This window comes from Melozone crissalis, unplaced genomic scaffold (genome assembly GCF_028551555.1).
Source record: "Melozone crissalis strain CALT ecotype California unplaced genomic scaffold, PUWL_Pcris_2 ptg000042l_1, whole genome shotgun sequence".
NCBI classification, from domain to species: Eukaryota; Metazoa; Chordata; class Aves; order Passeriformes; family Passerellidae; genus Melozone; species Melozone crissalis.
In genome coordinates this window covers 55,825,010-55,848,307 of record NW_026535820.1, presented here as the reverse complement: position 1 = coordinate 55,848,307, position 23,298 = coordinate 55,825,010, and the positions used below count along the sequence as shown (strand labels likewise).

The window sequence follows — 23,298 nt, the reverse complement described above, 5'->3', positions numbered from 1 at the left end:
AGCACGCCGCCCCACCACACCTGCAGCCTGTCCCCAGAGGATGGGGTGCCACGGCTGGGTGCCACGGTCCCCGCCGCGGGGCAGCCCCACCGCCATGCCCCGGGCTGTGCCACGCGTGTGACCCCGCTGGCCACGCCACCCTGTGCGGTGTCACGGCCGGGCCGCCGCCGCCGCCGGGATGGAGCACCGGCGGAAAGGCCGGGAGAGACCAGAGAGACCGGCCCCCCTCCTTCCCCGCTCCCCCCAAACCTCATCCCGAGGGTGACGTCATGGTGGGGGAGGGGCGGGCGGGGGGAGGGGACCCTGCCGTCCGTGTGCCCCGCACGCCGCGCAGCGCTGGGCCGGCCCAGCCAGCCCCGACGGGGCGGCCCCGGGGGCGGGGGGCTCTGCCGTGCTATCCCCACCCCCGGGGGCGGCTCCTCCGCCTGCGTGTCTGTGTGTCTGCCTGTGTGTCTGCGTCTGTGTGTCCCCTCCGCCCCCGCAGCGCTCCCGCCCCGGGGGGACGGTCCCGGCCGCCGCCCCCATCGCCGCCACACGGGGCCGGAGGAACGCGGGGAGCGGGGGGGGGGAATTTCTCGGCGATTTATGGGGCGGGGGGACACGGGGAGAGCGGGTAAATCCAGCCTGTGATGCCTATAAATGGCGCTCCTCTTCCAAGGTGCACATTTATTAAAAAAAAAAAAAAAAAAAAAAAGAAGGGGGGAAAAAAACCCGGCCGGTGTCATCCCCCCACGTCAGGGCCGGTGGTGGGCGTGAGGCTGTACTTCCTCCGCCCCCTCCTAATGGAGCGAACCATTCCCAGCCAGCCTTCCTCGCCCTCTCCCGCTGCCTCCCTCTTCCTCTCCTTCTCCTCTTGTCTCCCCCCCTTGTCTGCAAAGTCCTCCGCTGCTCGGAACTTGTTGGCAATGTCTATTTTTCAGCTTTCCCCCACGTTCTCCAAAGTAACTATTTAAAGATCTGCAGCCGCAAATGGTTTTACTAAATGTAGGATGGGACTTAAGTTGAACGGCAGTTATATTTCTCTGATCCTTGCTGTACAGATAGGTAAGTGGACTGCCAAATTCCGTGTCAAGTTGTGCGCGCCCCAGCCCGGCTGCTGCATGCGGGAATGCCGGGATAACCCCGCGGTCCGTGCGGGACCCGCTCCCCGCGCTCCCTCCGCGGCCGCGGCAGCAGCTCCGCGTTCCGGCACGCTGTCAGGGCAAGGGAGCCCGCAGGAAAGGGAGCCGCTGTCTGGTTTCTCGTAAACCACTTTTGGTTTTCGTTTTCCTAAAGCGGTGCATGCTCACTCATACTTCGCCTTTTATTTTCCCTCCGCCTCTTCTTCCTTCTTTTCCCTCCTTTTCTCTCGGTCGCGTTTGTATCTGGGTTTCGGATGTCCCCTTCGTTCCCTTCCTCTTACAGTTTGGTGACTCCGGTGCTAAGAAATTTTCCTCCTCTTCCCGAGGGACAGAGAAATTAGAACGGGCACAAAACGTCTTGCGAGAGATCTAGCTGGAAAGTTTTTTTGCAGAAAATCAGGGGGACAAGAGAAGGTCTCCCTTTGGGAACCAGAACGTTTTCCCATTTGTAGAGCATCTTAAAACCAAAGAAAACCCATCACTAAATTAAAGGAAATAATCAACTCGAATGCAGTGATTAAACAAATAAAAATTACTTTTAAAAACCGCGGACTCCCACCGCCCAGTCGTTAATTTTGTGTTTGGAGAAGACCTGTCAAAAACCGAGCACGTCCAAAAAAATTCTATATATGCTGTAACTTAAAATAGACCAGGTTTCTTTCCATGCCGGTGTGTATTTTGTGTGCTTGTTGCCGGTTTTGTTCAATATCTTGGGGTTTTCGCTGGTTGCTTTTGTTGGTTTGCTCTCGGGTTCATTTTATACGTTTCTTTCATGAGATTTTTTTTTTAGTTAAGGACATTAAACAATCTCCAAGTTAATGACCACCTTGGTCCTATCTAGGCAAATGTTAAAGATTACTACCGGATATGTAGATTCCCGAGCATGATCCAAAATAAGGTTTAAATGAAAGGGGGATTAAAGCACGTCTTTTATTATCTAGACTGTCAGGTGAGAAGAACCCTTTGAAAATATTTTCCAGCAAAGGAATTCTGATACAATTAAAAAAAAAAAAAAAAAAAAAAAAAAAAAAAAAAAAAGCTCGGCATTGCTATTTAGAGATCCTTTTGATCGGTCACACTCCTCTCCAGAAAACCTCTGCAGAATTTTATGGGTAACAAAGAAAGAAGAGGGAAAAAAAATTTAAAAGGAGGGGAGAATTAGAAAGGGAGGCAAAAAAACCCTTGAACATTTATTCATCTAATGGGGGGGGTGGGGGGGAAGAAGAAATAGTGCAGCGAAATTTTGACCTCTGGGAAATGTGGTTAAATGATGCAAACCCCTACATTCGTATTACAATTCCATTTAAAATAAGGTTGAACACTTCACAAGGCCAGTTTGTGTACTGTCACAGAAAGAAGGGGGAAGGTTTTATTTGGATGTTATCCTTAATTGCAATCCTTGCAATTTTTGTTTGTGTGTTCGTTCATTCATTTGGAGGAGGAGGAGGAAGATTTTCTTTCTGTTGTGTTTATTTGGTTCAGCCGAGGATGGATTTTATTTCAAATTTCAAAAGGCAGCTAGAGGCTCTGGGAAATGCCGTTCCCGGGCTGGCATCAGCATGAGCAGTGGTTTGGAAAGTTCCCCCCAAATGCTGCTGCACACCGTGGGGATGGTGGCGGTGCGGCGGCTTTGCGGTGCCCTGGAAGGGGACAGCTTTGAAGCTCGTGGAGAGCTCCTCTCCTCTCTGCTCCTCCTTCGGTATTTAGGGTAACCTTCCCCCCATCTCCTCCGCACCTCCCCACCCCCGGAATCAGCTTCTGGTTGCCGGTGTGGGGTTTGCGAGGGGCCACTGGCTTTGCCCCGTCCCCGGTAAAGGCTTGTGTGAAATGGATGCTCGGCTCGTTCCCAAAATGTCTATGCACCGGGACTTAAAAAAAAAAATAAAAGAAAAAAAAAAGGGGGGGGGCGGGCGGGGGGTGTGTGTGAGGATTTATTTATTTATTTGTTTGTTTGGGATTTAAGGGATTTAAGTATAGGAGATTGGAGCTGTCCGAAATCCCTGACATTTTGGGAGATGACCGAGTGGGGGGCTGGGGTGGGCTAAGTCTCCGCGGAAGGAAGGGGCAGGAGGGATAGACCAGTCGCAGGAGTGGGAGAACGGGGAATGTCTTTCGGGAGGGGGCCCGGTCCGTCACGGAGGGCTCCTGCGGTCCTGCTGCATTGCACATTGCTGCACACGCTGCTGTCTTTGCATGGGTGCGGGCTCTGGAAGGTCGTGGCAACGGCAAGGCACAAGCGACCTAGTTCATGAAAAATCCCGTTGTCTTTGAACCAGACAGGAACCGTGTCTATCTGCTTTTGCTTTTTTCCTTTTTTCCTCCCTCCCTCCCTCCCTTCCTTTTTTTTTTTTTTTTTTTTTTTTTAATTTATTGGCGGGGTTTGGGGCGGCTTGGAACCGGGGATACCCCGTGCGGAGGCAGCGGCACGGGCAGGCAGGGCCAGGCTGCCCCTCGGGGGCGAGGGACGCTCGGCTCAGCGCTGGTCCCAAACGTGACCCCGCCACCCCCCCGGCCCCAGCCTGGGGCAGGGCTCCTCTCCGAACCCCGGATTCTCAGCACAGCCCGACACTTTTTTGCAGAAATTCGTGACAACTCCCCCTCGGCTGTAGCTGCTGGAGCGAGATGGCGCGGGTTTTATAGGACATGGATTTACCCTCGGGATGGTCTTCGATTCTTCTCTATTTGTTTGCCTGCCTTCTTTTTTTTTTTTTTTTTTCCTATTTTTTTTCCCCCCATCGTAGCCAATGTCTGGAGCCTGCTGGGGGTTTGATGTGGCGGCTGGTGCTGGTGTGTGTGTGTGTGTGTGTGCGTGTGTGTGTGTAGAGGGGAGTGGCCACCTAGTCATGTTAGCGATGAATCAAACGGCAAGAGGAGGATTTGGGTTGAAACAGTCTCTTTTGGAGTCAGCCATTTAGCTTGTAACCCGTACCCGGCCAGGGAACACACGCACACACCCCTGCGGTGTCGCAGCCGTTCCCTGGGGACACGGTGTGGGCGGTAAGGGGCTCCTCCTCAAGGGACGGGGGAAGCCCTTCCCGCCCCCGCCGGCCGCAGCGACATTCCCGGGCCCAGGGACAGCGCGACGTCCCCAGCTCCCGCCACGGGCAGCCAGCGCCTCGCCGTGCCCGGGTACCCCGTGTGCGGGATGCCGTGCGGGGACACGGGCCTGCCGCGGGTCCCATGTCCCGCGCCGTGCCGTGCCGTGCCGCGCCCTCTCGGGGCACGCAGGAGGAGCCCGTAACTCATTTTCCTCCCGCGTTCGCAGGCGGTTGTTCTTGTGTTGGTTGATATTGTGCTGAACAGAATGCCCTTGGCCAGAGCCGTCCCGGGGGTGCCTGCGCTGCCCGGCAGGTTTGGGGGAGCGGGGCTCACCCCAGCCCGGTCCCGCCCTGCGCCCCCAGCACAGGCACGGCCGAGTGGGCACCCCCGCAGCTCTCTCCGTGATGTCGCGGTCCCTTCTTTGAGTGTCTCCATCGCAGCTCTTTCTAGTGATTTTTTTATTATTATTACTATTTTTAATTTAATTTTTTTTCCCGCTGCGCCTTGCACGGTGTTTGCCCAGCGACCTGGGCGATAGGGAGCGTGTGCGTGTGCGTGCGCCTGCGTTTGTAGGGAGAAACGCTCCTGCTGCTTCCAGGAGGAATTTTCTAACAAAGGATCAAGTCCGGGGAGAAGCAGGCAGCGCATCTTCACCTCCCCTCCTCCTCTCCCCTTAGAGAAAAAAATGGAGGGAAAAATAGGAAAAAAAAATAATGAAAGCAGCGTCGCTAATCCACAGACACCGAACCCTCCTGTACTAAAAAAGCAAAGGGCGAGGAGCCCCTGGCTCACCTCCTCGAGCTGCCGATGGCGAGCCCGGCTCGGTCCCAGCGCCCTGCGCTGCCCCAGGTCGCGCTTTCGGCCGGGCTGGGGGCGGGCGGGGCGGAGGGGGCAGCGGCGAGCGGGGCTGGGGGCGGCGGCGCTGACCTGTGCCCCTGCCCCCGCAGCGTACCTGGCGCAGGCGGTGAGAGCGGCGGGGCGGTGCGATGCGGTCTTTAGGGGCTTCTCGGATTGTTTGCTGCGGCTGGGCGATAACATGGCCAACTACCCGCAGGACCTGGACGACAAGAGAAATCTGCAAACGATCTGCGCGTAGGTCTTTCCTCTCTTCTTCGGGGCCACGGGGGTGGAATGGGGTCACCCGGGGCTGGGCGAGGGGGGCGAGGCCGGATGGCGGCGGGAAGGAACACAAGAAACGCGGGGGTTGCGCTTTGGGGTTGGAATCTCAGCTCCAGGGTCCCTCAAGCTCACTGCCACGGGGACACGGGGACAGGCCGGGCTTGGGGAACAGCGAAGTCTGGCGGGAATTTTTACAACGCCTTTTTTTTTTTTTTTTTTTTTGCCTCCGTGAATCACAGGTGTTTTATTTTGTTTTCTTGGTTGTTTTTTTGGTTTTTGGGTTGTTTTTTTTTTTTTCCCTACTTAGCTCCTCTTTCATATTCTTTCCCTTCCCCCGATCTGCACTGGGGTGCTGACATTAGCTGCCCCGGCATCGTTATCCCTTTCCCTGTTGCTGCCTGTGGGACACGCTCACCGCTGCCCACCCTGGCGCTGGGGGGGCGGCTCCTCGGAAAACAAAACGTAATTAAAAAGGGAAGAGCCCTGTCACGATATGAATCGCCCAGCGGCAGACAGGCGGCCGTCCCAGTGCCAGCTCTCTTCCGCCACCTCCATGGCCCCGGGAAAACCCATTTGCTCCCAGAAGGGACAAGAAGGAAAGGGCAACGATAAAGGGGAGTAAAATAATAATAGTAATAATAGTAATAACAATGATAAAAGCAATAACAACAACAGCAACAAAAATGTTAAGAGGAGAAAAAGAGCTCGCCTCGCAAAATCCTCGCGTCCCGCACAGGCAGGAGAACACGACCATTTTCGATATGTCTGGGAGGAAAAAGGAAAAAACCGCCACAAAACAACAAAACAAAAAAACCCAAACCAAACCACACATTAAAAAAAAAATTTTTTTGAAAAAAAAAATAGAGCGGTTGCAGCACAGGGTGTTTCCCCCGCTTCTCGGTGCAAAATCCCCCCCTTCTAAAAAAAAAAACAACCAAAAACAAAACAAAACAAAAAAGTAAATATTTGGAAACGAGATAGTATCTTTAGACGTAAATAAGTTTGGAATAGCTTTGGGTTTTTATTTTGCTCCGCAAAAATCAGGAAACAAAAGACATGAAGTGGGAAGGTGAGAGGGAAAGGAAAGGAAAGGAAAGGAAAGGAAAGGAAAGGAAAGGAAAGGAAAGGAAAGGAAAGGAAAGGAAAGGAAAGGAAAGGAAAGGAAAGGAAAGGAAAGGAAAGGAAAGGAAAGGAAAGGAAAGGAAAGGAAAGGAAAGGAAAGGAAAGGAAAAGGAAAGGAAAGGAAAAGGAAAAGGAAAAGGAGAAAGAAGGGTGAAGAGACTCTGTAACACTCCTCTCTCTCTACCTAGAGATTTCTGAGTCAAACACCTCAGAAGGCTGGCACCTCTCTGTAAATGCTGGGCTGCGGTTTACTTTGTGTCCTGCAACAGAAATAAATACCCGAGGGCAGCAGTGCCCTGATTTGGTATCTTGTGCCCTCGAGTGCCAGACCAGATGTGATCCTGATCTCTAAAAATAACTCTTTTCCAAGAAAGACCCTTTTCCCGACCACCTCCCACCATCCGATTGCCTTCACCCTGTGCTGGGATGTGTATTGAAAGAAGATGGTGAAAGATTTAATTTTCCTTTGGGAGATGCAATTACAGCAGAAATACTGCAGGAGAGACACACTCTCAGACTCTGGCTTCTCAGTATCTCATTATTTATTACAAATGTAGCAAACATTGGGAGTCTACAACCAGCTTAGAGTGCTCATAAATTAGAGGCAGCGGGACTACTTTGGGGGGAAAAAAAAAAAAGGAAAAGGAAGAAAATCAAGACCCAGTTTCGCAGACGCCTGCCTTGAGGCGTGGGGGGAATAGAAGGCGGATTTGGGGTGATTTTCGATAACTCAGACGTGGAGAGGGAAGATCCTCCAGTACTGCCCATGGGACGGCGGGTGCCTGCCCGGGGACAAACGCCTCCAGTCCCAGAGAAGAAAGAATTGGAAAAAAAAAAAAAAAAAAAAAAAAAAACCAAAAAGGAAAATTTGTGCGAACAGCTGGAAATTATCCTATGAAATGGAATCTCTTCCCTGCCTATAGACCCCGGACCAGGGGTCGCTCCCGCTGCCCCGCTGCGGGTCGGTGGGAGGCGCCCAGAAGAGGAAGATGCTCCCTCTTCCTTCTCCTACCCTTCCTGCTTCTCCTTCTCTTCCCCCTTGAGCTTTTCCCGCAGTAAGGGCCTTTCCCCGCCCCGGGGAACCCCTCCCGAGGGTTCCTGCCCGCCGCTCCCCAAAGGTCCCTTTCCCATCCGCATCTCCCCAGCCCGCTCCCAGCGGTGAGGAGGAGCCCCGGGGGGAGCCCGCGGGTCCCGGGGCTGGCCCTGGCAGCGGGGGGGACATGTCCCCTCCTCCCGCCAGGCAGGGTCCCCTCCGCCAGGGGCCCGGCAGAGCGATTGTGGCAGCGCCCCGAAGGGCTGGCGCCGAGGGCGGGGTTGGGATGGGGGGGACCCCGAATCCCGATCCGATCCAGCGGCTCCTCCCCGCCGGCCCGGCCTCCCTGGCAGGCATGCCCGGCTGGGGCGGCACGGGAGGAGGGGGCGGCGGGCCCGAGGGGCGGCCCCCGCCCCGGGAAGGTGGGTGCCTGCCTCTTCTGACGCCGGCTGCTCTCCCTCCCTGCAGGTACTGGGATGATTTCCACGCCTGCACCCTCACAGCGCTCACCGATTGCCAGGAAGGAGCGACAGACCTCTGGGAGAAATTGAGACGGGAATCCAAAAACCTCGATTTCCAAGGCAGCTTATTTGAACTGTGCGGAGGCGGCAGCGGCGCGGCGCCGTCCCTGCTGCGGCCGGCCCTGCCCCTGCTGCTGGCGGCTCTGTGGGCCGCCCTAGTGACCTGGCTGCCTTTCTAGGGGCGAGGAGCACACTCACACCCACACCCTCTCCATGTGCTGGATCTATAGAGGAAGTGTCCATCCGTTGCTTTGGGGACGTTGTGCTTTTCTGTGGTTGATGATGATGATGATGGTGGTGGTGGTGGTGGCTGATGATGGTGAAACATCCATGTAGGACTGTGGAAGCGTTCTCCCTTTTTTTTTTTTTTTCCTCTTTTTTTTTTGTGTTTTATTTGCCAAATCTTACCAAACAGGCAGCGGCGCGCAGCCCAAATCGGACCTCAGCTTTACTATCGCTTCGAATCAAAAATAGAGAAAAAAATATAAAGAAACTAACTCGAGCCCTCGTTGTGCAAACGCAATCTCAGGAACGGCTCTGGGCCACCCACTGCTAAGGCTGTAGCCGGCCGGGCACCTCCCGGCGAGCCACGGGCTCCGCTAAAATGCGGCAGTGTGCGAGGCGAGAACAAAAACCGCAGACAGGAAAAGGCACTGGCGAGAAATCCAAGGTAGATGTCCACGTGTGAAGCATATGGTGAATAATTCACAATCTCTCATCTTTCCTCCACAGTCGCTTGTTTTTTTTTTGGTCATTCCACTGGAAAAAAAATTTAAAAATATATTAAAAAGAACATTTTTTCCTCAAGGGGAAAAGAGAGCGAGAGAGGGAGAGAAAGAGAGGGAAAACGAACAGCTAAGGAAGGAAGGAGCGAGAGAAAGAAAGATGTATCTAAATGCCCGGAGGAATGAAGGAATGCTGCTAACATCTCTGAGAGTTTATCTTTACTTGCTGTTCGAAGGCATCTTTCCGAATTCACTGCCTTTAATTTTTTCCTCCTCTTTGTTTTAGATGTTACACATAACAGTAAAATACCTGAATATCCAACCGTAGAAATCACAAAAAGGGGGCTTAAATGTAAACCTAAAGGAAAAAAAATAACAACAGCAAAATGATTTTGAAAAAAAAAAGAGCCTTGATTTTAAAAGAGAAGAAAAATGTAATTTAAACAAAAGTTTATTATAAAGTCAATTCAGCAAAAAATAACAAAAAAAGATTTGCTACAAAGTATAGACAGAAGTATAAAATAAAAATTATTGTTTGAAATGAGGGTGTCGTCCTTTTTATAAAATATACCTAGAGTATCTTGGAAAGGACAGGGCTATTAAGGCAAGGAAGTCTAAATCTTGAACCCATCCCTTGACGAGCACGGCAATTTCAGTTCAAACAAGGACAGGGCTCCTCAATCGCTTAGTCGAAGCCTTTCTCTCTCTCTCTTTTTTGTTTTGGTTTGTTTTTTCTCTCTCTTTTTATTTCCCCCTTTCTTTTGCTCCTTATAAATGCTCTGTAAACCCTCCCACCCTCCTCCTCCTCCTGTCCCGAAGCGGGAGGCGCAGCAGCAGCAGCCGCGCGTTCCGGGGGCAGCGGGGGCGCGCATCTCCCGCGGGCGCGGAGCGCTGCCAGCCCCGGCCCGGGGAGGGAAGGCAGCGCCGCCACGGAGGGGGAGGAGGAGGAGGAGGCTGCGGAGCCGGGGCCAGAGGAGCCCTTTCATAATTAATAAGGCAGCTCAGCCGAAGGAGCAAGGGGAAGGGGGGACGGGGTATTGATTTCGCAGCAGAAGCTGCTCTAACCTCGGCTATTTATAGACGCCTGATGGCTTTATAAAGAAATACACATCGAATAGTGAACACGTCCTTTTTGCTTATGAGAGGAGAGCCCAGCTGGCGATCGGGGGCGGGTGGGTGGGTGGGCGAGTGGGCGATGGGGAGGTAGGGACCACGAGTTGGTGCGAGGTGATTTATTCCGCCGGGAGCCGTAGCGCGCGCGATCGCTCTACTTTGCCAATGTGTGGGGTGGCAGAGTCTCTCCTTCGCCCCCTCTCCCTGCTCCCTCCTTTCCCAAGGTCCGCAATGTAATGTGTAAGCAATAGCAAATGTAACAGTTCATAAATCAAACAGTGGGTCGCAAGCCAATCTGCATTTCCCAAACGGATTGAATCCCAGCAACGAATGTGCTCGGGAACTGGAGCCAGGCGCCTTTACCACTGGAAGCAATGTTGATTTTTTAATGATAAAATACATTATGCGTGTGTTGGGGGGGCTTTGCAGAGCCCAGCCTCGCTTCGGCAGACACAGGTCTGCTTCAATTTCGTTTTACTTTGGCCTCCCTCTAGATTCAATCCCCACCACCACCAAAGAAAAAGGAAAACCCTGGAGAGCAGAGCTTTGTTTAAATGGTTATTTAAAATGGGTTATTTTCCCTCCCCACAGAGGATCTAGACCTAAATTGATTTTTCTGTGCACATCTCTGTATTCATGAGGTCAGGCGCTGCTGTTACGGTTTCCTGTGGCACGAAATGCCAGATGCCGAGGAGAGAGGGGAGAGGAAGCCCTTGCTGGGGTGCCGGGGGCTCCGCAGTTTGCTGTGTGACCCCGCTGGGCCCCGGTTGGCGGCGGGCAGCGCTCCCCGCTCGGCCCCGGGGTGCCCGGGCTCCGCTCCCGGCCCTGCGGCACCCCGGCCGGGCCCCGGGGCGCTCCCGCCGCCTCCCCGGCCGCCGGACGGGGCCCGTCCGTCGCAGGACGATGGAAGGGAACCTGCCAGCTTCCCCTCACCCCGCGGAAGAAAGCTGAAACGCCCTAATAAGGGGGCGATTTCCAGCTCATTAGCGGACTCGAGTTATCTTCGTGTGAAGTTCAATTACTAATGAATAATCTCTCCGTAATTAGCACATCCCCCAATTAACCCTCCGTTGAGGGGAATAATAAACGGCGGCAAAGCAGTGAAAAAGAGCGGAGCGGGTGGGGAGGGTGCCCGGTGGTCGCTCCCGGGCCCCTTTCCTCCCTTCCGTCTCCTCCTGTTTGGGGCAAATAATTGTCGGGCGCTCACCCCCGGGGCACAGGCCTGCCGGGCTAGCCGGGATGCGCCGGCCTGCACTGCAGCCCGGGATTCCCGCACAGGCGGCAGGGAGGGCAGCAAAGCCCGGTCCCGCCGGCTCAGCTCCCCCGGACACGCCGGCGAGCGAGGCGCTTCCCGCCGGCTGCTCCGTGCCTTTTTTCGGGGAGCGCGAGCAACCAACAAACTCCCCCTTCCCTCCCGCCCCTCCATTTTATAAGAGCCCCCCAATGCGCCGGGCACTGGTTGTTCCCTTTTCTGCTCCTTTCAAGGGCCATTTCTGAGCGCCATGGTTGATTTTACGTATTTAATTTTCTCCGCCGCAGGGATGGATGGTTGCTCTGCCTTGCCATGTTGTGTGGGCAAGGAAACGCGAGCCCTCCGCCAAGTCCCAGAAAAGGACTGAGTGTACTGGCCTTGCCTCCCGCCGCCTTGCACCTGTAGGGTTTGTAGAGGCTGCGGGAAAGGCTGCGCTGCCGCTTGCCAGGCCGGTCCCGCTGCCCCGGGCAGCGGCTGCTGGAGCGAGAGCTGGAAGAGGCTCAAGCCTCGAACATCCCTTCCTAACTCCCTTGAGATGGTGAACTGGAGAGGGGAAAAACGCAACAGAAGGGCGTTTAAACCTTGACAGTGAGCACAGTAAAATTATCTCTCCCGCTTAAAAGAAAATGCGCACACACGCATGCATAAAGGGAAAAAAAACCCCAACAAAACAAAACATAAATGCAGATCAACAGGGAAAAAACCCGCAGCTGAAACAAAAGGCAACCCAGTGCATTTCTAGCTGGCTGGATAATCAGGAAGAGTTGCAGCCATTGCGGCTCTGCCTGCCCTAATTCCTATTCCCAGCTCCGACTGAGCAACCGCAGCCCCGCAGTCCCCGGAGGGCTGCACAGCGCTGGCTCCTTCCTCCCCGGCAGCGCTGGATGCACCCGGCCTGGCCTGCGGCTGCTCTCCTGCCGCCTGCCTGCTCTCCTGCTGCCTCCCTGCCTCTCCTGCCGCCTTCCTGCTCTCCTGCTGCCTCCCTGCCTCTCCTGCCGCCTCCCTGCTCTCCTGCCGCCTCCCTGCTCTCCTGCTGCCTCCCTGCCTCTCCTGCTGCCTCCCTGCCTCTCCTGCTGCCTCCCTGCTCTCCTGCTGCCTCCCTGCCTCTCCCCGTTAGCAGCCGGGCCGAGCCCTGCAGGGAGAGCGGCACCTCGGCCCGGCCCGGGCTGCCCTCAGACACGGCGAGACCCCGCCGGCGCTGCGCTGAGCTGGTGCGGGTTGATTATTTTTGCTGTAAGGGGAAAGAAAAAAAAGGAAGAGAAAAAAAAAAAAAAAAAAGACCTTTTCCCATCTGTTCAAAAGCTGTGACAGGGACACGGAATGGGCCTGTGCTGGGAGCAAAGGCTTGAGCCAGGACACACAAAACTGAGGAAAAATCTGAGTGGTAGTGAGAGCAAACTGGTTGGTGCTTGTGGAGGGAGCAGGGAGGCATGATATGAAATAAGGTGCAGTATCCATTTCTGACAGGACCTTTGGTGCCCATATCTACATCTCAGAGGAAGCAGCCGGTTACTGTCGGTCCTTGGCTCATTTGCACAGTCTAGGGATGAATGGATCTGTGGCTCTTCCAGCCCTCTTCCTCTCCAGGGTCCTTTTAAAATCTGTGCAGTTGCTGTCCTGCCCAGTGAAACCCACTAAGTTCTGTGAGAAGGGCTGACAACCTAAGGAGAGAGAGAGCAGTTCAGCCTTTCTATTCACCAAGCAGATTCATTAATGATTAGTGCCATTAGGTGGACTACAGTAGTGCCTGAGGGCCCCAATTAAAGGAAAAGTGAGCTTGTTAAATCCAGAAAGCCAGATTCTCCCTCTGATAGTCCTGCCTGATGCAGAGGTGGTGCCTCCAGGGCGGGCAGCAGGAATAGCCCTGGCTTTCTGTGAGAGCAGCCTCTGTGCCTTCCCCCCTCCCTCCTCCACCGCTCCCTCTCCCCTGCCTGAGCTGCAGATCCTGCTAGCAGGGTGCTGCAGAGCAAGGCTGTTGCAGGAGTTGGCTGGCAGGACTTGCAGGAGGAGGTGTCAAATCAGCTTATTCTTCTGAGCCACTTCATTCTTCATCACGAGTGGGTTTGGGTGGGCTTTTTTTGGTTTAGGTCTTGGGGTTTTTTTGGGCAGGGTTGAGAGGAGGCAAAGTGGTGGGGATTGCAGAGGAGTCTGTTATGAAATCAGATGCGATTTTAGATGTCTGAAAGAGTTTCTTTAGGCTAAAGGCAGCTGAAGATCAATTGCACTGTTGGCAAATGTGTTTCCAGCTGTTTGGAGCTTCTCTTGAGGGAGAGTTTCAACCCAGGGCCCATTACAATGGTAGTGCAGGAAAGGGCTTTCATTTGCTTTGGGCTAAGGACCTTCTGCTGCCCAGTTCTACCAGTGAGAAGAGAAACTGGACATGATTTGGGAGAGGCACCACAGCACTGTTACTGGTGAGTTACTGGCTGTTCCTTTCTCCCCAAATCCCCACGGTGGGTCTGTGTTTGAAGATTTTGCTCAAAGCCCCATGCTCCTGAACTATGGGTTGCTAACAAATGGGCAGACTGTGCTGGCACAGACTTTGCCTTTCAGGAGGTACTGAAGAAATAGGTTTAAATGGATGAAATTCTCAGAAACCCAGCCTGCGGCTTGTGCCTTAGCTTTTTAGGCTGTACTGTTTGTTTTATTTTGTTTCTTTGTTTGCTTATCTCCAAAGCTGATATGAAGAAAAGATGGAAACAGCCTCCTGAAGGTCAAGGTGAGACTGACCAACACCTGATTGCTGGTACTCACCAGCAGTAATAAATCCCTGATCACAGGTGCTGGAAGTCTCTTCAGAGAAACAACATTGCTGCAGGGGACCAACAACTAATCCTGACCTTCTTTACACAGCCATTCTCTGGGAAATGTATCCCCTGAAGTCAATGTGGATTCTGCCTAGGTAAGGATTTTGAACGCTCAGTTTTACCTTATGTTATCCCAATATGAACTCCAGGCTCATGCCACCAAAGTACAAAGAGCTTTGTGTGTGCATTGTGCTTTGCACTTTCACATTTCTTGTCCAGGATATCAATTTATTTATTAAGTACTGTGAAAAACTCACTAGATTTCTCAAGCAGCAGAGATCAAATCTGCAGAGCAGTTTTTTTTTGCCAGGAAGCAGCCTCAAGAGTGGATGGGCAGTGCATCCTTTAATGCCACTTTAATACCACCAATTTCTTTAACACTTTGGAAACTACCGGGTATTCAAACTGATGCTCCCCAAGGCAGCAAATGAAAACCTCAGAACCTCAGTCAACAAAAGTAAAAACCAAGTAACCAACCAAAAAAACCATTAGTAACCACAAGAAAGAAACAATCACTGATAGCGATAGGAGTTGTTTTATCAGATTTATCCCCTTAAAACACCTATTTTCCTGCAGTGGCTGTCAGTAAGTTTCCTTCAGATACAGCTATGCACACGGTCTAATTCTGCCAAATGCACCCCTTCAAGAGTCAAACCATGTGTCTAGTATAGTCTCTCTTTGTCAGGACTTCTAATAGTAGCACTTCTGACCATTGTAGTACCTTAAGTGCAAGAAGTTTTGCAGTAAATGGTCAGTTTGGTATTTATGCTTCTTTTAATGCATTTTATTTTGACTGGGTAGTGTAAGAGTTTTTATCCATTCCTCTGTTCCCCCGGGGCACTTTCAATTTTCCAGTCCTCTGGCACGAGCTGCCTTTTGCAAAGGAAGGATTCCTGTAAAGGCGCTGCCTCATTTTGTTTCCCATATTCTAACAAATCCTTAAATTATGTTGTCAGATGAAAAATACAGAACATATTTTGTTAGCATGGAACATTGGTCACATTAGTTTCACAATGCCTCATTGAAGGATCCAATATGTCAGAAAATTGTCCTAAGCTTTGCTGTTTATTGAGGCTTAATAGGTGCCCTTGTCCCTTTTACTAGAGCCATGATGCAATACTTGTTTTTTTTCTGTTGCCAAGACATTTCACTTGGTCTCCTTCACCCTTACTCCTAGTGCCCATTAAATGGGAGCAGCACTTTCAGATCTTTGAGATTTATGGGAAATGCTACATTAGGAGATAGGCTTTATTAATTGCAAAAATTTTATTTTACCTTTTAGCTTTCATCAGAAGAAAAACGCCTGGATTGAAATGACAGCAACAAATAATAGGTAAAGGATGCTCCCGTGTCGCTTCACAGGTCTGTTGTGTAACAGAAAACATCCAGCCCTGGGCGCAGGAGAGTTGTGGCTCCCATCCCTCTCTGAAGAAACCTCATCTTACAGAAGGTTGTAGCAGCCCAGCCTCACGCAGGTGCTGTGCTGCAGCATTCCAGGCTGTGAATTTCAGCCTGTGCCCTTGGTTGGACTGTCCAGGGCAGGTTGCAATATCTGTCCTGCTTGCAAGATCCCAGTCCGTTTTCAGCATTGTCACTCACTGCTCACAAGCCCGCTGTTTTGCTGTGCACCAGAAGTTCATTTAATTACCTTCCCTCCATTTTCTTTAGGTGCTGGTGATTTGCACTCTCTCGACCTAAATCAGATATCTGGCACATCAATACTTAGAAGGCTTATGAGAAGAAGAAAACATCAATATTTCACTGAACACAAAAAGTTGCACAACTCCCCAGTTTTTATTTTAATGTCAGCTGTGGTTAGTGGGTCATATTTCTTTTTTTCTGTAAGACGAGTGATTTCCACTTCTCTTTGAATCCCACCTGTGCAAATAGCTTGTTTTTCTCCCTAGCAAGTGTTAACAAGGAACTGTGAGGGTTTTGTTTAGGCTCAGTAGTCAGGCAGTCCTGGGGCGTCTGACTTCTAGGAAAAGCCACAGCAGGAACAAACGAGAGCCAGCCCACGCACCAGGCACAGCTCACAGCTTTTGCTGGTCCTCAGCTCTATGTTCCAGCTCACACTCGTGGTAAATGGATCTTTGTTAGCAACTGCAACGCCGACGAGCGCCGGGAGCACAGATCTGGACGAGCTGGGTGCTTCATCATGGAGCTGCCCTTAGAAACCACGGCCCATTATGAGGCAGCTTCACCCTCCTCAGCAGAGCCCACGGCAATTCAGGACTTGCTCTGCTCACTTTAGTCCGTGCAATTTCATCCTTTGTGTGAGCCGGATCATGCAAATGGGGGCACCGGAGTCACAGGGAAGTCGAGTTCCACACGAGGAGTGGCATGAGAAGGAGCAGCAATTAGCTCGGAATTCACTCTACCAGCCTGTCATTTCTGCACTCTCCCCTGCTGCTCTGCAACCGGAAGCCTTGTGCTCTAGAAGAAGGGGAGAAGAACATTTTGCTCATGCTCATATTAACCAAGTCATCGTGTGAGCTGCTGAATCTGTGAAATTGTATCTCCCATGGAGTTCGGTGGTAATGACTGTCTTCGATGTGGACTCTCTGGTGTCTAATAATAAAGTAATATTTCTGCAGTGGATGCACTCCCAGCATTTCTTCTCCTCTGCCTGCCTACTTCTACAGCACTTGTAGGCAGCTCAAACCTTTGAGACTTCTATCCCCTGTCAAGTTTGATCAAACTTGGTTCACAGGCTCAAAAATTATTTAGGAGGGACCGACTGGCACTTGCACAGACAATGTGATCTCATAGGCTTCCTTTCCTTGGGAAACTAGGCTACCAACCTAGCAACGGGGTGAAAAAAAAAAGCCATCCTGCTAGCAAAGAGGACCTAAACACCAGGAGGAAAGAGGGGAGGTGGGAGAGGAAAGTGAAGGTGTTTTGAAGGGAAAAATATTGCTGCCTTGTGGCTGCAGAGCTCTCACACACTTAAAGGGCCAGCCTTGGGGAGACATGCTGGAGAAATTATTCTCCAGGAGATGGAAAGCTCTCTCATGAAAATTGGTAAGGGAAAGAAATGACCTGGATTCATCTCACCACCTGGCATGCTGAATGGATATCTCTATGGTAAGGATTGTCTCTGGTGACACTCGTTCCTCCCTGTGGACTAGGGGAAGACACAGACACAATTAGCATGCAACCTGTATGCCTGCAGCATCTAAAGCGAGGTGTGTCCTGTCCCAAAGGGAATTCTCTTCTTCCCACTCTCTCCTTCAGACCAAAGTTTTCCATGGTGCTGCTGCAGGGTTTGTTACTTCATGTACTACATTTGTATTTTAGAAAAGCTGCTGTGTGTCTTAATAGCTGCAGATGTATGCATGGTTTTACTGGGCATTTATTATCACTTATCCTCTTTGCACTGAAACCTTTCCTGTCCTTGTATCTTATGGAATAAAATTCTTTAAGTGAGCTTTAATGGTTCTATGGTTCTACTTTACAAATTAAGGAGCTGACATCCCACTTCTATTTGCTATCATACATTGTTTGAGGCTGTCTGAAGTGTTATAGTGCATACCCACATAAATTGATATTTAATTTCAGTAATTATAATTCAAAATCCAAATATTGCACAGTGCAATTGTTTGTACTGGCCTACTCCTAAAAGTTTTCTAATTTTTAGGGGGCTTTTTTTGCTTGTAGCCTTTCACTTAAAATTACTTCAGGACTGCTGAGGCAGTCCCTTTCATCTGGCCCTTTCACCAGTCCTCTTTTTCTCACAGCCTTTCAGGGGTGAACTTTTTATGCCGTATTCTCTGGGAAAAGGCTTCCTATTCCTCAGCCATCCTCCTGTGCTCTCCTCCTTTACCTTTTCATCGCGTTGCTGTCAAGTTATAATTCATATCATTCAGCACTCAAGTTCCCAAACTCTTTCCACTTGGTGCCTTCTAGATTCATGAGTACATATTACATATGAAGAGTTTATAGTAGGGATTTTAATATAGGATAAGTGATACCTGATTAAAAATTCATACAAGGCGTATCAACCAATTAGCGTGCAACATTCAAAATTGTACTTAATCCTACTTAATCAAGCATAATCCAGTCAGTGCCAGCATTGCCATCAGACAAAGATCACTGGAAGGCAACTTGAGCAGGCTTTACTAAAGGGTGTAATTTTACTGGGGGATTGGTTTTGATAGGATAGTGATCCCCTGCTGCACTGGAGCAGACACCAGGAGAGGATGGCCCCCTGAAGACTCCCAGCTGCATCCTGTCTACAATTTTCCTATTAACCTTGAACTTGGTGTATGCCACCAGATACAAAATCAGCAAATAAAGCACGTGCTTAGTGTCAACCTGCCTCAACATCCTCTGTGTTAAAGTGCAAAACAAAAATGAAAAAAACCACAAAACTCGGCTTCGGAATTCCTGCTGCATCCCAGCAGAGAGTTTGAGGATAGTGTTCCCTCTTTTTAAGGATACCTAAGACTCACTGGCCTCTGGGTTATAGTCCACATAGAAACTTCTTTTGGTTCTATTAAAAAAAAAAAATCCTTTAGTGGGCAGTGCATCTTTATTATTATTGCCACATGTCAATATTATTGCCATCCATTATTTCACTTTAGGAGTGGCTTTTATTATTTTAGCTTGAAAACTGTTCCCAACTGTCTTAAATTAAACCAACATAAATTCAATTTAACCTGAAGGGAATAGTTACCTCCCAGACAGCTGCTGTCTCTCTGCCACTGGAAGTGTGTGGTGCTGCAGGATTTTACATCCTATGACACAACCAAGGCTGCTTTTGGGCTTGAGTGCCCATGTGATAATAAGCACTGACTTTACTCAGTTTTTTGAGTTTAACTCATCTTCAGAAACCAGCCCTTTGAGTGAGTGACCAAATTCACCATTTGGTGCAGATGTGTGTGCTCTACAGATCATGTCCAAACAGTGGGCCTGAGCTGGGCACCCAGTGGGCAGTGAGGTACCAGGGCAGCAGATATGTGTTATGCAAACTGCTGCTTGTACAGGTATTTTAATAAACTTTTATGTGCTAGCTTCTTTGGAGCAAAGACTAAGAGGTCTGCAGAGGTGCTCTTTAGGGGAAAAATGCCTAGAACAACATTAAAAAGAGATTTTTGCTGAGGTGTCTGGAGAACTCAACCTTAACAATAAGGTGAGATACCTGAAGGAGGACCTACAGACCTCAAAACAAACATATCCACACAAAACCTTGTTGGTAACAAGTATTTCCTGATAATGTTCATCATCAGAAATTACATGGATCACACATGGACATCATGATCTTCTGTGGGTCTCCCCAGGCCTTTCTATGTGATAAATGAATGTTGTTAGGAAATACTTGTTCTTTCAAAATATTTGCTCTTTGCAGAACATGATCTTTTGGTTAAATAACCAATGTTATTTGGTCATCAACCACTACCACTACTGAATTAATGAAAATCTTTGGTGATCAGCTTTTCTGAAGACTTACTAGGGCAAAGACTTGCTAGCAAACTCATGAGGTTGCTCTGGCACAGGAAGGTCAGTGTATGTTGCTTTGGGATCGGGGTGAGAGAAGAAGTTCCAAGACATGGAGCTGTGTTAGACATCTGCACATGGGCTGCTAAATAAGTCTTCGTAGTCAGATCCATTAGGTCTTCAACTGGCTGCTCTTCTCTTCCGGGGCTTTCCTGCAGCACACCTTTCCTCAGCAGCTTTACCAACCATGTTCCCCTCACCAACTATTCATGAGACCTGCAGATGTCAAGCCCTCTAATGGGGAGAGTGTCTCTTGTGTCTCCAGTGTCCTGAAGAGCTGATGGACACCCAGCAAAAGAAGCAGATTATAGGCAGTGGAGCTTTAGTATTTTTACACCATGACAAGGAAACTTTTTTATCTCAGTTTACTTACATAACCTGCCTCAGAGGATAAAGGTGTAGGAGGAAACACAGTCAGGAGGTAAAGGTTTACCCAGGATATTTATATTCAGTGTACAGGAAAGATGCTTGGTGACATGCAGATGTTTGTCCCAATTTTTTTTGGTGTAAACAGCACCTGGTTTTAACATGTGAATTTAGCACCTTGTTTGGAGGAGCTGGGGCTGCATGGACTCTGCATTTGGCACTGAGGAAAAAAAATCCTTGGAGGCTGTGGAGCCCTGAGACAGAGATTTAAATATGTATTTAAAGGTCAGACAGCAGCTTTGGCAAGTCATTTTAGTTTTTTTTTTCTCTAACATATTCCTAAAATGGGCTTAGACTCTGGATGCACCTGTTAAAGAGGATAGTAGAAATCAAATCTTTTATGATCATAAAAGTGGAGCTTCAAGTCTCGTATTTTTGGAGAAATATGTCTCTGGAAAATGAGTTTAGAGCAAAAGAATACACTGACTGCAGCTGGGAGTATTGCACTTGGTAATGTAGAACCTGTCTGAGGAATAGACAGAATATATTTCATGTATTATTTGCTAGGTCAGTGAAACTCCAAATACAATTCTGATGAAACCATTGGGAAGTTTCCTATGGTTTGTGGTACTAGTCAAAATCCTGAGTGCTTCTGGACTTGATTTTCAGAAGTTTCAGATCCTCTCAGTTCCCAGAATTATTACAACTGTGGTGCTTCAAGTTTAAGCTCAGCATGAATTAGGGATTTCAGCATGATAATGAAATATTTTGTTCTTAACCTGGAGTACAGACATGGGTTAGCTGTAGCTTTGAGTTCCATGTGTTAACTGCCTCAGGGTTGGATTGATAGGAAGGTCATTTTTGAAAGGAAACAAAAACAAATGGTTGTGTAGAAAACTGTGAATATAGGCCATTTTTAGTGTTTTATGATGTATCCAATCACCTATACCTGTGCTCTCTCAAAGGCAGGCTTGGTGGTATGCGCTGGTGTTGTCTGAAGCTAGTTCTTGTTCACAGGCTTAGGTGATGTTTGTGCACTTGTATCTCCAGGCCAGTTCTGACACAGCTCTCTGCAGGTGGAGAGGCCTGTCCTGAATCTCCCCTGAGATCAGCTGATGGAGCAATGTTAGATAATGCAAGTCCCCAAGTAAATTTCACATGTAGCATAATATATATTCACATAACAGCAAATTATTGCTCAGGAAGTTTGTATTCCGCCTGCACCTGTCACTCCACATGCCAAAACTGTTCTACCAAGCTGCCTCTGAAGCCCCATTTCTGTGTCTGCTTTTGCATGTTCGGATCCCCAGGACAGGCTGAGCCCAGGTGACAGATGCAGCTGGGCATCCTGTGAGCTGCAGGGTGGGAATGACCCTCACACACTTACCTTTGGCCAGCTGTGCCCTGGCAGCAGCTCCTGTGCTGGATTTCACCCCATAGGATGTGGGAATAGAGTCACCGGTGAGTGGGGCACAGGAGCAATCCCAGACCCACGTCCAGCTGACACAGGTCTGGGTGGCACAAGCCTTCATGTTCCTGGAACCCAGCTCAGCATTTGGTGCCTTCTGGAAGCACCTGCTTTCCTCTGAGCATCGACCAGGAAGTCTCTCTAATCATCTCTGCACATATCTGCAGTGGCCTAAAAGGAACAAAGTGGCCCGAGATGATCTGAAAGCATGAATTGCACCCACAGGCACTTTAATCCTGTCAAGGGTAGGGTGTTTTTCCACTTCTGCTTATAAATTAGAGACCAGAGACCTAATTACCTCACAACTTTCCCTAAGATGATAGCAATTATGTATAAAGTATATTATAAATAAAGTGCTTTGGGTTAGGCTAAGAGAATAAAAAGTATAGAGGAAAGCCAAATTCTGAGTTTGGTGGCTTTTTATTTCTGCAGAAGCACATTGCTGAAGGATGCCTGAGAAATGCCTGAAGCCCTTGTCTGCATAAAGGGGGCAAAAAGAGGTGAACAGCTTTGTCTGTCAAGTGTGAGGTTATGCAATGATAGATGTTCCCAGATGACTTGTCAAGTGCTTCTGTGAAGAGGGGACAAATACAGAATAAGGGCAGCATCACTCGATAAAATTTGCAAAACTGAAAGATGAGAAGAGAGCATTTGCAACCTACTAAATGTTTCTTCATAGCTTTGTTGTCAGACAACTTGGCTGAGCAGCAATACCATGACCTGACACAGGCTCCTGTGGAAAAGTCTCATCTAGCTCTGGGCTTTTATTTGCATCTGGAACAGTTTGTCAAATGCCTTTTCATTTGCTTGGCTGCTCAACAGGTGCACACACCAGCCAATATTATTAACCATAAGCAGATAACCCAACTAGTACTAATGGTTTAATGCTGATTCCCTGTGGCAACCTGTGGTACAGACTTTAACATGCCCAGCATGGATTGAAATCATCCACAGGATCCTCAGCAGCGCTTCCTGAAACACTGTTCTGCTGTTGGCAAGGGCAGCCAGAGCCCTCTGGAGAGGTTTGAGCAAGTGTGGCTGGTTCAGCTGCATCACATTTCAGGGCTGAGTTGTTTCCAGTTATCTCTTCCTGATTAACACCCTGTGAGGAAGCTGTTACTGAGAAATCAGTGCATTGTTTCTGCTTAACTCAACCCTTGAGCTGCTCTTAAGAAACAGCAATGGCGCTTTGTATTTGCACCTTACCTTAATCAGTATTAACTTGCAAGTGTGGACAGGTCCTGGGATACATGATTCATTATCTTAGAGGAGTGAGAGAGCAATGTGATGAATATGCTGAGTGACCCAAGGGAGAATCTTCTATCCAGACATTTCATGAGGGAGATCTGAAATTAACTTTACCTTGGAGATTTTGGAAAAGAGAAATGGGGTTCTTTTCTTCACTTGATCAGTAAGAACAAAGGAAAGAAACCAAAGGAAACCATCCCAGCATTTCAATGGGATACCCTGTTTGCATTGTTCTTGCAGAAAAAATGGGGAAAATACTATTTTATTCTCATACAGATTGTCTCCCATTGATGTTTCTCACTGGAGAGGGCTATCTGTTTTGGTGGCATCCGTATCTGTGGCAGGAGCAGGCAGGGATAGCAGCCATCCCTCAGATGCAGGAGGAGGAAGCCTGCCAAGTTACCTGGGCTCTCATCAGTCAGGCTGAAGATGGGCAGTTAGATATTCACTCATGTATGAGAAGTAAATTGTCTTGGATCAAATCTCTTGTATGTCCAGTAACTGATAAGCACCCAGAGGAAAATGGCATTTCTGGGAAGAGAAAAGACGCAGCTCTTTATTGAGAGTGTGCACATGTGACTTGGCTCCTGGGGAAGATCTACAAGAACCAGGATTCTGTGGCCCTTTCCCCCTAAATAAGGCACTCTGTTTATCCTTGTACCTTTACAGACATCTGGCAGCATTGCCTGGTGTTTGTTTCTCATTTTTTCCGCATGGAGATAGGCCAGAGAAGTTTGTGGTATTCCTGTGAGGGCTGCAGTGTTGCAGAGGTGAGATCCTTTGTGCAGATGGACAAAACCCATGGGTTCTGGGGGCTGGGGAAGGTCTCCTGACCTTCAGTGCACCAGAGCTGGGTGGGCAGCAC

The 23,298-nt window shown here is 49.6% G+C and overlaps 1 protein-coding gene across 2 annotated transcripts; it reads left to right on the top strand.

Moving 5' to 3' along the window:
* Window positions 1–669: 669 nt before the first annotated feature.
* NRN1 (neuritin 1) lies at window positions 670–17,288 on the top strand. 2 transcript variants are annotated; one of them, XM_054284600.1, is made up of 6 exons: window positions 670–1,044; window positions 5,108–5,252; window positions 7,903–8,625; window positions 13,826–13,947; window positions 15,135–15,185; window positions 15,521–17,288. In XM_054284600.1, the coding sequence occupies exons 1-3, from the start codon at window positions 990–992 to the stop codon at window positions 8,132–8,134; spliced, it is 432 nt and encodes a 143-aa protein (XP_054140575.1). In that variant the 5' UTR covers window positions 670–989; the 3' UTR covers window positions 8,135–8,625; window positions 13,826–13,947; window positions 15,135–15,185; window positions 15,521–17,288. The 2 variants fall into 2 exon arrangements, with proteins under 2 accessions (XP_054140575.1, XP_054140574.1); XM_054284599.1 differs by having other exon boundaries at window positions 13,723–13,947.
* The last annotated feature ends 6,010 nt before the right edge of the window (window positions 17,289–23,298 follow it).

Bases quoted from the DNA above. Each gene is read 5' to 3' on its own strand.
- NRN1 (XM_054284600.1), top strand. From the start codon at position 990: ATGGGACTTAAGTTGAACGGCAGTTATATTTCTCTGATCCTTGCTGTA. The intron at 1,045-5,107 runs GTAAGTGGACTG...CTGCCCCCGCAG, and splicing joins GATCCTTGCTGTACAGATAG to CGTACCTGGCGCAGGCGGTG. The intron at 5,253-7,902 runs GTAGGTCTTTCC...CCCTCCCTGCAG, and splicing joins AATCTGCAAACGATCTGCGC to GTACTGGGATGATTTCCACG.